The sequence below is a fragment of the Xiphophorus maculatus genome, chromosome 14, assembly GCF_002775205.1.
Source record: "Xiphophorus maculatus strain JP 163 A chromosome 14, X_maculatus-5.0-male, whole genome shotgun sequence".
Lineage (NCBI taxonomy): Eukaryota > Metazoa > Chordata > Actinopteri > Cyprinodontiformes > Poeciliidae > Xiphophorus > Xiphophorus maculatus.
The window spans coordinates 3,791,315-3,803,013 of NC_036456.1; the positions used below are offsets into that span (position 1 = coordinate 3,791,315).

The following is an 11,699-nucleotide window of genomic DNA, read 5'->3' on the forward strand; positions in this document are numbered from 1 at the left end:
ATTTTTTCCTAAGCATACCATTTCCAGATTTTTTCCTCTTACCACTTTGACATCTTTTCAAAATCTTCTTGTTCGTACCTGATCTAGGTTTTGGACGGCTGACTAAACTTGTTTTGCAACAGTCTGTCTTAGAGTTAGTAGTCTTCTTCTATCATACAGGCAGAAGTTGCAAAAACTCAACTAATTTATTCAACACTTTGTCATGTCAATATGTGTCACACTTCTCTAGACAAAATTAACTCTTCATTGAGTTGCCGAATTTTATTTGAATTCAACTTAATTTAATATGCTATTGTTAACCTGTTTGAAAGTTAATTTAATATAAAAGTAAAACTCAACACACTGGTTAACTTTTGCACTATAAAGAATTTATTTAAATCAAAAGGAAACAGGAGAGAATAAGGTAACTAAAGTCACGCCATTAGAACATAACACAGCCTGGTCTCACACAAAAATAAACATGGACCTTCTTGTTCATGCACAATGCTTCAAGGTGTTACTTTTTAGTGCTACACATCACAGCTTTGAAAATAACGTGTTGGAATGGCAGAGATCAGTGACCCAGAAACCCACAAACAAAGCTATTTCTCTACAGACGTGTTTTTCAGTCAAGCTAAGTGGTTTCAGAAAACCTAACTTCCTACTTGCAGTATTAACATCGGCGCTGGACTCTAATGCATTTTCTGAAATAAGGTACAGCTACATAGAAAACAAGGAAATAGCAAAGCCCAAAATAAGATGCTGAGTATGGTTAGTTTGAGAGGAGACTAGCTCAGGTTCTCTGCTTGACCAAAGGCCACCAACTGGCAGTTTGGTGGCAGCACTGAACTCCTTAAAAACTGCTAAAAAGCAAACAAAAATAAAGAGTCCCAGCTGTGAAAATTACCCAGTAGATTTTGTGCTTGCAAAGCAAACATGATTTTGCTTTGAGACTAGGTTGCATTACAACATGAAGACCTAAAGCTTCATCACGATCAATGAAATCAGTATTTAAAAAATAAATTCATATCAAAAAGCCCTCAAATCAAATGTAATTTTTTTTTTTCAAACTAAACCCCAACCCTCGACAAAAAACTATTTTAACCTCTGCACTCGTCTGATTTTGCACTACTATGTCGGATGCACTCGGTACTTAAACTACATCTGCAGTTGTTAAAAATATACGTAGTAACAATGTGAACTTGACTATCACAATACACTAGCACGGACAAAACACAATGGAAACGTCAAAAAGTTTGACCTTTACATATTCACCATGCACTACTTTATTTGAGGCGTATGATAATATATGCTAAACTTGTACAAGGACAAGTCACATGAAAGGAACTAAAAACCTGCTTTTATACACTGGCTTAATCATTGTAGAACTGTACAAATACAACAGATCAGTACAAAAATGAAAGGAAGTTATTTTACTGCACTGCAACATAACCTAAAACGGGAACAAAGCAGAATATTCCATACACTCCACTGAACAGAGATCTACTGACTGGCTAAATCTCTGTGCCCACCGTCTAGGCTGCCCACCCACACGTCATACACAACACAATGCATCCTGACTCAAACCATCAATTGAAATTCTCAGTGATTCCAGTGGCACTTAGGCTATTCTGTTTGCTTGATCGTTTATCTGCTCCCACTCGGCTAAACCACACAAAGCTTAGTAAGTATATCGTGCCCGTTCAGCAACAGGATCCCGCAAATGCTCGTAGGTACCACTTCTGGGAGTCACGGGCACCGGGGAAAGCCGCGATCGCTCAAATGCGTATCCAGCCGCGTCGCCGGCGACTCTCCGTATCGGACTCCGGTCACGTGCGTAGTATGTAGACACCGGGGCTGCTGGAGGAGGAGGAGGGAGGGGAGGACACACGTATGGATCAATGCTAGTGGGGGGAACCCGTTCCCTCACAGCTGTGGAGGCTGGCGTTGTTGGACCAGGCACAGGGACAACACGCCGGTCGTCATAATAAGTGCCTCCGTAAGAACTGGCCCTGTACTTCTCGTAGTAGTCCACGACCCCGTACGGATCCCTTTCGTCGTAGGGCGACCGTCGCACCGAATAGGCTGGTACCGCGCCATAGACCGCGGCGTTGCTCCTGTATGCCGACTCGCTGCCGTACATCCGAGCCACGGTATTATCAGCGACAGCGCTTATGCCGTAAGCTTGCGGTGGCCCATACCGCACTGCGTTCTCATAGCCCGTACCTCCTCTGTAACCCGCCATGCTGTTGCTTTGAGCGGAAACCCGGGAAAAAGCAGGACCGTAGCTGCCGTCATAATCCGGAGCTGCACTGAAGTCTGGAAAAGCCCTGCTGCGACCACGCCCGCCGAATCTCGAGGAATCGAATCCCTCAGAGTTTGGCTCTGAGCCATTTCTCTGGTAGCCATTTTGGTCTAGAGGGCATTCTTTGGACCAGTGGCCTTCCTGCCCGCAACGATAACAACCCGATCGTTCTCCCATTCCCGGCGCAGTACGCAGGCGGCTAGTTGATAGCTTCACGCTCATCAGTTTTCCTTAAAAAGAGAACACTCAATAAGGACTTGTTGCTGCAAATGATAGATTTAAATACAAGACATTTCCTGCTTCACATGTACAATAGAATGGTAGTACACCTCAAAAAGTAGTTTTAAAACACACCATTGTTAAAGCTGTAATCCGTAAATCTGACTTTATTTTTAATCTCCCTGGCTAGTAGACAAGGAACAAATTAAAATGTAATTTTGACAAATACCTAGCCTAAAGTGGCTACATTTGGGCAGGGAGGTAAATTGGGTATTAAGTCAAATCTTAGCTTAAAGTCAGCATTGCAGAAAACCCTCCAACAAACTACCAGTGACATTACGGATAACAGCTTTAAAATAATGCTGCCTTTCCTCTACATACTCACCTGAGCTGCATCTGGAACTTACCTGAAACCTAACAACATAATATTCTTGATGTTAGATCATTAATATAAAGTCCCCATCAAGCCCAGCCCAAAAGTTCACCTTTAAAAGCTGTGTTGTCCAACTTATTAATAGCCTCCATGGCATCCTCCACTCGCTCCATGTGAACAAAAGCATAGTTTTTAACAATGTCGCACTCCACCACAGAGCCAAACTCTTCAAACTTGGCCCTTAACTCTTGATTGGTACACGCGATGTTGCCGACATGGAGCTTGGTGGATCCTCTTGCCTTCCCTCGGCTCATTTCTACATTCAACGGCTGGCCATTAAGCTCGTACTGGTGCAGGTTGCGTATAGCTTCTTCTGCCTCTGATTTGTCGTCCATGTGCACAAAGCCAAAGTTTTTCACAATAGAACATTCTGAAATCTTGCCATACTGGGAGAACAGAGAGCGGAGTTCATCTGATGTAGTGTCAGATGACAAGTTGCCGATGAAGATTTTCACCATCTTGGATCCTCTCTGTCACTAGGAAACAGATAGAAAAAAACAAAACAAAAACATTAATCCATAGTCAACGTTTTCTTATTCGGACAGTACATAAGTGGCCTTTCCAAGGGCTCTAAAGGTTTCACTAAAATGATCACAACCAAAAACCATAATGAAGGTTCAATACATATAAATTATGTGCAATTTATATGTAGTTTTTGTGAACACAAAAATTCACCCTTCTGGTTACAAATTCAAATACGTTCATATAAATGTTGCACGTTAGATAACACTACAACATCTCAGGTAACAGGTGTTGTACAGGACTACTACATTTGTAGTCAGGTTAAAATTTCTGATGTCCAGGCATAAAAAAAGGAACATCAAACTGCCATTGAAACTGTTTTCTGTTATTGGCTTATTATATTGCTTTATAATTAGAATGCTGAGAAACAGAAAGTGGACAAAATGTTAGAAAATGCCTCCTAAAATAAAGGGTGAATAAACAACTGTGCTAACTGACTACTAGTCCATTAGATCATGTTTACAAGTGGCTATATGCCAGCAGAGGTGGGTAGTAACTACTTTACTCAGTTTAGTTGAGTAGTTTTTGGAGAGAAAAAAAAGTACTTTTAGTTGTTTTACTGTATGTTTTACTTTTAGAATGGAAATAGAATAAAATATCCTTCATTGTTTTACAGTGGGGAAATCCAGGTGTAACAGCAGCACCAAGGTATGGAGGTACCCACAAAAATCAAAGTGTTAAAACATATATATATATATATATATATATATATATATATATATATATATATATATATAACACAAGATTAAGAAAAAATCACTGTACAAGGTTACAAATTACTGTACCAATATAACAGTGTACTTTGATTCAAGGGATGTGCAACTATATAAGATCATTTTGTTTTTTAAATGTACATAATAAGTATGACAAACGACTATTAACAATATGTGACAAATAAATGTGCAGAAAAACAGATGTGCAGTACCAACTGGAATGTTATTTAGAATGAACAAAACTGTATGAATATCACACAGTTTAACTTATTTTAAATAACATCTCTGCTTGTATTACACTTTTGCTTGAGTAACGTGAAGTATCCTACAGTTACTTGAGTAAAATTTCTATACTCTAACCTCAGAGTATCATCACTGCATAAAGAGTTGTTTTAACCAAATATGCATGAGAAACAGTCACACATCTATAGCTTATGTTACATTGAGACATCTTGTTTCTCAACAGCTTTATTTAAATTTTCCATTTTGTGAGCTGAGCCTTTTGTACCATAAAGATACAGTAAACACTACATTTTGTGTAGAGGGGAAGAAATTCTACTGTGTTCGTTTTATATGACAAATATTGGAAAGTTTACTCTGACCAAATTCCATTTGCACTTTTGTTATATTAACTTTTATTGTAGTCTTTAAGACACCAGAATAATAACTTTCTATTTTTGTCTCAATAAATCAGTTAAATATTACATGATCTAAACAGTTACTCTTTGCTTAAGTAGCATTCTAACTAAATACTTTTAACTTTTATAAGAATAATCTCGGGCGGCTCCTTTATACTTGTATTGTTGTAAAATGTTGTGCTAATCTAACCATATCAACCGGTTTGAACGTCGGTACTCACTCCAACACCTGAGCCTTCATTTCCATACTCGTATCATCCAGGGGTTTTTTTTTTCCCCTCAAACAAAATTAGTTATTTTAGAATAAATCACCAAATGCTGCCTACTAATATTTTGTTGAGCGGAATAAACCATTCATGTAAAACAGTTACACACGCAGAGTAATCACTGCCCTGCCTCCTTTCAGTGGACGCGCAACACAGTGGAGATTTGCAGCTAATAATCCTCTGACAGAACTGACCAAAACAACATCGGCCTCAAGATTAGCTCATCAGAATATCAACACAGAACGGTAGAAACAACTCCATGTTAAGCAGACGGAGACAATGGGACAAATTAACAATGTATGTTTTTCAGGGTGTACATTTCGAAGTCATGCTGAAGCTTTGCAGCGGCCTAGTCGAGGTCTATTGTAAGACGTTAGCATAAAAGCTAACGTCGGCGGCAGATCCACCTCTAAAAGGAATCATGCGTTCAAAATAGTGCAAATACGCGCAGTGCAGTTGGCTCGTTTACAAAACAAGTTGTAGATTGCGCTCTTTAAGTTTTATACGGATTCATACCTGTAAACTGCGGGCTCTGTGTTGTACGTTTTCAGAGATGAAATGGCGACTGCAGCATTGACCGCCTGACGTCACACGGAACCGGAAAGACGTATACTTCCGGGGAAGTGGAGGTGTTCCTTGTTCTTCTCAGATTTACTACCCTCCGAATACCATCCATCCATCCATCCATCCATTTTCCAACGCTCTTGTCCCTAGCGGGGTGTTGGTGCCCATCTCCAGCTCCCGTTCCGGGCGATAGGCGGGGCTGGGGTTCACCCTGGCAGGTCGCCAGTCTGTCGCAGCCCTCCGAATACCATTGTGGCAAAAATATTATATATCAATATTTTTTCCGCGCTGCTTTACATCACACCCTTTCTTCAAAATAAACGTCTGACATTACAGAATGCATGGCTTTACAGTGTTGTGACAGGGAATACAAGCGTTGGAACATCAAATGTTTGTAGCCAAGATTAATAATCATGAAGGCTCCACCTCTCAACGTTTTAGTTTTGCGATAAACTAAAAGGCCTGTTTAGTTTTGAGTTAAAGTTATTAAAAAGAATGGGGTTGTTTGTAGGTTTGACCAAATCTGCAGCTATTTCAGATAAAAAGTAGAAAATATGTTCATGTTTGATTTAATCCTCTTGCTGTTTAGATGGTGCAAAATGCAGTAAGCAGTAAATGTTAGATTTGATTTTCAAAACTTTGCTAAAGACTAGAAGTTTGCGAATGCAACAAACTTCTAATCCATCTCACCATCAGCATAACAATATACAGAAGCCTCCATAGTAGTTAAATCCTTCCATAACGTCCTTATGAGAGAGTCATGTAGTCAAACTGGGATTTCAGTCTTTCTATCGGAGAGCAGAGTCAAAACACCCAAATAACTGACTTTTTTTCGTTTCTTTTTTTTTTTAAAAAAAAGGTATGTTGTTACCTTTTTGGCTAACATGAAATACTTCACACCTAACTTTAAAGAAATCAAAGGCACCCAAAGGGAAGGAAAGCAAAGTAAGCCAAACTGATCATAAGTCAATGAATATTATCAACAAATGTTTCACTTTACATAAAAAAAGCTTAAGTCATCAATTAAGAACAAGCCAACAACAGAAAAAATATGGCTTGCATTACTGGCAACCAGTGAAATATTGTAAATTCTCATGACAAAAAACAAAAACAGAAAAAGTTGATTCAGCACATTTTTATATGACAAATTCAAAGCAAAAACATTTTCAGATTTTAACAATCTGCCGTATGTATGGAACAAAATAAAGATTATAACTAAAAAGAAAAATAGCTGAAAACTTGTCAAACTGCATTTTGTCAGTCATCCTTTTGTGAATGTGAACAACTTTTCTGCAGGTAGCCGGCATCCCATTTCTAAACCAGACATCTTCTACGTTCATATCTGGATGCTACATACAGTGATGGGACTGTAGAGGTTGAGGAAAGAGTTAAAAAAGTCCTGAAGTTCCGACCTGGAAGAGAGTAAAGCATTTCCTTTTACAAACAAGCCTTGTCAAGTACTCATGGAAAAGGCTGGATAATGAACAAACATTAATTCTAAGATTCAAGTGCTTAATTAAAAGATATATTACAAGAAAATTAGGAGCTTATTTAAGCCAATACCTTGGTACCAAAGCTTTAGTAAGGCGCATATCGCTGTGCATAATGTTCTTTTGGCTGTGAAACAGAGTAGGAGCTTGTGGTAGCAGGAACTGGAGACAGCCGCTTTCGTTCGTAGTTGTAGGCCGCTGAGACAACTGGTACTCGTCTGATTGGGTTGTGTTCCGGTGTGTAGTATGCAGGGACTGATGAAGCTGGAGGCACCGGCCGACGGTCATATGGATCCACACTGGGTGAGACCTTGGGAAGAGAAGAAGGGGGAGGTGGAGGGAGCGGAGGTGGGAGATAGGGCAAACGACGCTCTTCGAAATAGCTTGAGCCATAAGGCCGAGCTCTGTACTTCTCATAGTAATCAGCACTGCTGTAGAGACGGCTACGATCATAAACATATGACCTGTCTGCATATGCGCCTGCAGCTCGGCTCGCATACCAATCCCCCAGCTGAGCGGCATAGCCACGATTAGGCGGAGGAGGTGGCGGGGGAGGAGGAGGCTGCGGCAACCCGCCAGCATAACTAGCTCGATTATACATAGAGTAATCAGCTGGTGGAGGTGCGGCCATGCCATATGAGGGCTCCCGGACGCTGTGAAATCTTGTGCCATCACCGTAGCTATCGTCCCGACCGACTTGACAGTCTTTCGACCAATGACCGTGTTTCCCGCAGACAAAGCAGCCAGTATGATCTCCCATTCCCGGGGCCGGGCGAAGCCGACTGGTGGACAGTCGGACGTTGATCAGCTTGCCTTGTAAGGAGAGAGAACAAACGCATGAGACCGAGAGGATCGATACGAATAGGGTCTTACCGACTAGAACATGGTAAAGGAATGTGACCGATAATGAATGCGAAGGAGAATCATTTTTAGAGCCAGCTTATGGTGATATTTTGTCAGCGAACTGCCCCTATAACACTTTCAACTGGTCGTGCAGAAAACTCTGCAAAACCCATTGGTGAATAACTGCAGTCCATGAGGTAATGCAACGAAAGGATCCAACATTGGTATCAACTGAGAGAAAAGACAAGGAGCTTTTCCCTGCCAAAGAGTTCACCTTTGAAGGCGGTGTTATCCATCTTATCGATGGCCTCCATGGCATCCGCCAGTTTCTCCATGTGAACAAAGGCATAGTTTCTGACAATGTCACACTCGACCACCGGGCCAAACTCCTCAAACTTGGCCCGAAGAATTTCACTTGTGACCTCTTCACTGAGGTTGCCGACATGAAGTTTGGTGCTGAATTTGGTTCTGCCTTTGCTCATCTCCACATTCATGCGCCAGCCGTTCAGGTCAGTCTGGTGGAGGTTTTTGATGGCCTCCTCTGCCTCTGACAGGTTGTCCATGTGAACAAAACCAAAGTTTTTCACAATATCACATTCCGAGATTTTGCCATACTTTTCAAAGAGTTCTCGCAGCTCCTTGGCAGTAGTTTCCGATGCAAGGTTGCCAATGAAGATTTTCACCATGATGACGTTTGAATTTCCTAGAAGAGTAATAAAAATATGTCATCTCATGCTGAACAACGATTCCAACATTAAGCATACCTAAAAGCTGATATTTGTTATTCACTCAAGTTCTGAAAGAAGGTGAAAATCACTGAACATCAGATATCATCCAGTCATATTTCACATTGTAATGAATTACAATATGAATATAGAACAGAATAATTAACAGATTTACCTGGCTATGGATCACAAGTCAGTCTCCCTGCTTAGTTCCAGCTTTAGAGGTAAATGGCATTATGTGCATATTGAGAAACAAACTTTCTGACAGAGGTTTGACAAGATGGTGGACCGAGAAGACATTCTTACTGTCTTTGAAAAGTGAAGCTTTTGCTTCTCACACTAATATTCAGGGTTATACTCTACTCTAATATTTTAATCAATTACAAAAGTGATCAAGAAAAGGAGTACAAACATTGGAAGAACAACCTGCTAAGGAGCCCAAAGATCTGCTACAAAATGACTTGACATTGGAAAGTATGGAACTGCCAAATCTGGTCCATAGAAAAGAAGCTAGACAACCAGATAAGGGTTCCCACAGAAGAAATGGGGTAGACCAAGTGATGAACTGTCTCTCAAGCTAATATTGGCAACAATACATTTGCTAGGTTCCAGATTTGACATACAAGAGACAAAGTCGGAGGACATTAACTATCAGATTAAGGAAAACAGCTCAATGATCGACAGCCTTGCTCAGGCTCTAAAGTTAAATGCTGCTGAACTAAAAGTCTGTAAGGTGAAAGTAGAAACTCTGAAGTGGTGTGGATTCTGTGTTTTCCTCCATCTCTTTTATCTGCTTACATGCACATGCTGCAGCTTACATAACCATAGTTATGTGTGACTGCAGAAAGTCATACATAAACAGACTGAAACTGATGAGACTACCCTTTAAGGAAGGTACAGATTGCAGAGAAGAATAAAAAGCTAAACTCCCGCTTCAATCTTTGCCTCACTTGGTCACATCCCTAAGGTGAGCTAAGTGTGGTCCAGCACTGGACAGTGAATGTAACTATGTTCCATTTGTATGACATGCATGGCTTGTAACATTTGATCATTGTTTGGCTTTAAAAGCCTGTTTTCATTTATAACCAACTCTCATTACTTGTCAAGGTAATTTACACTGAGGGGTTTTAGTCAGGTCCTGAAACTGGCAAACAAACCTGGGTGGTGGTGCACAGAGACAAAGATTAAAAAACTCCAACAGAAGGCCAGAGGCCCCACCATTTTCATCAAAATGTAAAGTACTTCCATGACCACCCTTAAATTGGTGTGCTTGGTATTCCTGTAAAGCCTCAAGTATTTAAGGAAGATTATTTCCAAAGATCTCAAAAGCAGAGAAAGTATCAAAGAAGGTTAAATCTCTGCTTAACTCTTGGCTGCAGCAGGTTTCATACATCTTAATTACAAACACAGAAGCTTTGTTACTGTGATTGGATAGAAAAATGTATCTGGTCCACTGGGTGGGCAGACAAGGAGATTTGCTAATTTATGAAGCATTCGGCTCCAAATTCAATAAAGAAATATGCCAGAAGTCTATTTTCCCTGACCCTCAAGGCAGTACCTGAAGTGGCAAGAAATTTGGTGAAAGAAAATTTAAATTTCAAGATGCTGATCCTGGTCTACTTTCAGGTGTTAGAATTGGGTCCCAATTTCAAAGACGAAAATATTGACACTGATTTTTAAGAGCTGCCATAACTTTAGAATTCCCCACCTTGTCCTTAAAATGGAAATATTTTAAGAAGGATTCCCCCGATTATATTACCGTAAAACTGAAAACCCGGCACCTCTCTCCTAGATTTACCAAAAGTGAAATAAATTCGTTTTGTAATTAATTGTTAAGACAAAATACACAATATACTTAGCATTGTGAAGATGTAAACATGAGCTCAACCTCACGTCACGGAGCTAATTGCTAACGCCAATGTTACATTACTTTTTAAACGTCGATACCATTACTACTAAAGTAATACCAACTCGAATGCAACAATACAACTCCTTAAATAATTACAAATAATGTACAAGTAGTTTTAGTAGAAAAAATATTTCATTGAAGTATAATTTAATGAGTTATGTTACCAAGAAAGTGTGGCATCAGTGAGCTAATGGCTAGCTAACTTACTGGTTGGTCCGTTGTATTTCAGCTCACTTCCCCTCAACCATCTGTATCAGCGCTACAATAACAGCAGTACATCTCCATTCTCTGACCGAACATGTTTACCTCACGTTACAAGGTATAAACGTCCTACTCACCAATATATTGCGATGAAGGCCTTCTTACCAATGAATGGAAAGCGAAATGGCGCTACTGCGCTCGTCCAGACTTCTTCTTAAGTTTAAAACCATGGCTGCCATCAAGCTTTGGGCGCCATCACCGCCACCCTCTGTTTCAGAGAGAGAACCGCAACATACAGTGTCATCACCCCGAACCCCTGCCTCCCCTTCTTAGTCTTCAGGCATCATTAAGTCAATCTTCTTGTAAGCTAAGCTCTACGTAGTCAAAAACTCCAAATTTAAAATGGAACCTAAAATCTGTTTAGATTTTAGTTCTCTAAACAGTTTTTTTTCTCTCATCCCTTGTACAGGTACGTAAAGCCCCACTGTTGTTCTCATGTATGGGGTTTAGAGTACGTATACAGTGAAGTTTTTTGACAACATATAATTATTTGTTTTTTTATGATAATCGTTAAGAATATTTAAATCAACAAGAGGACAGGGATAAAAACCAAGTCCTGTAAGTGGTTTTCACAACCATTCTAGTGTACTATCCACAGTTCTGACCTGTATAATCTATTTGCTGTAGATTTGCAATGCACTCCAGGAAAAATTAAAGATTCTATAATTGTAATTAAGGTAAAATTACTAAACTAAACTGGCTGGTGGTAAATACATTGCTGCTCTTTTCCTGTTTTTCGCTTTGACTCTGGGTTTTTTCTAATATTTTTTATGTGACATTTTGCATTGTCCACCTAGTTTTATAATGCATATTCGAGAGAGAACTTGTCATA

General features: G+C 40.0%; 2 protein-coding genes across 2 annotated transcripts; both read right to left on the reverse strand.

The window, feature by feature from the left end:
- Positions 1-346: 346 nt before the first annotated feature.
- Positions 347-5,779, reverse strand: LOC102236671 (RNA-binding protein 4.1-like). The gene is made up of 3 exons (XM_005807913.3): positions 5,592-5,779; positions 2,989-3,412; positions 347-2,514 (listed from the first exon to the last, which is right to left on the reverse strand). The coding sequence occupies exons 2-3, from the start codon at positions 3,392-3,394 to the stop codon at positions 1,661-1,663; spliced, it is 1,260 nt and encodes a 419-aa protein (XP_005807970.1). The 5' UTR covers positions 3,395-3,412; positions 5,592-5,779; the 3' UTR covers positions 347-1,660.
- Positions 5,780-6,775: 996 nt separating this feature from the next.
- On the reverse strand, positions 6,776-11,069 carry LOC102220549 (RNA-binding protein 4.1-like). Its single transcript, XM_014472068.2, has 4 exons — positions 10,945-11,069; positions 8,247-8,675; positions 7,203-7,942; positions 6,776-7,051 (listed from the first exon to the last, which is right to left on the reverse strand). The coding sequence occupies exons 2-3, from the start codon at positions 8,656-8,658 to the stop codon at positions 7,218-7,220; spliced, it is 1,137 nt and encodes a 378-aa protein (XP_014327554.1). The 5' UTR covers positions 8,659-8,675; positions 10,945-11,069; the 3' UTR covers positions 6,776-7,051; positions 7,203-7,217.
- Between the last annotated feature and the right edge of the window lie 630 nt (positions 11,070-11,699).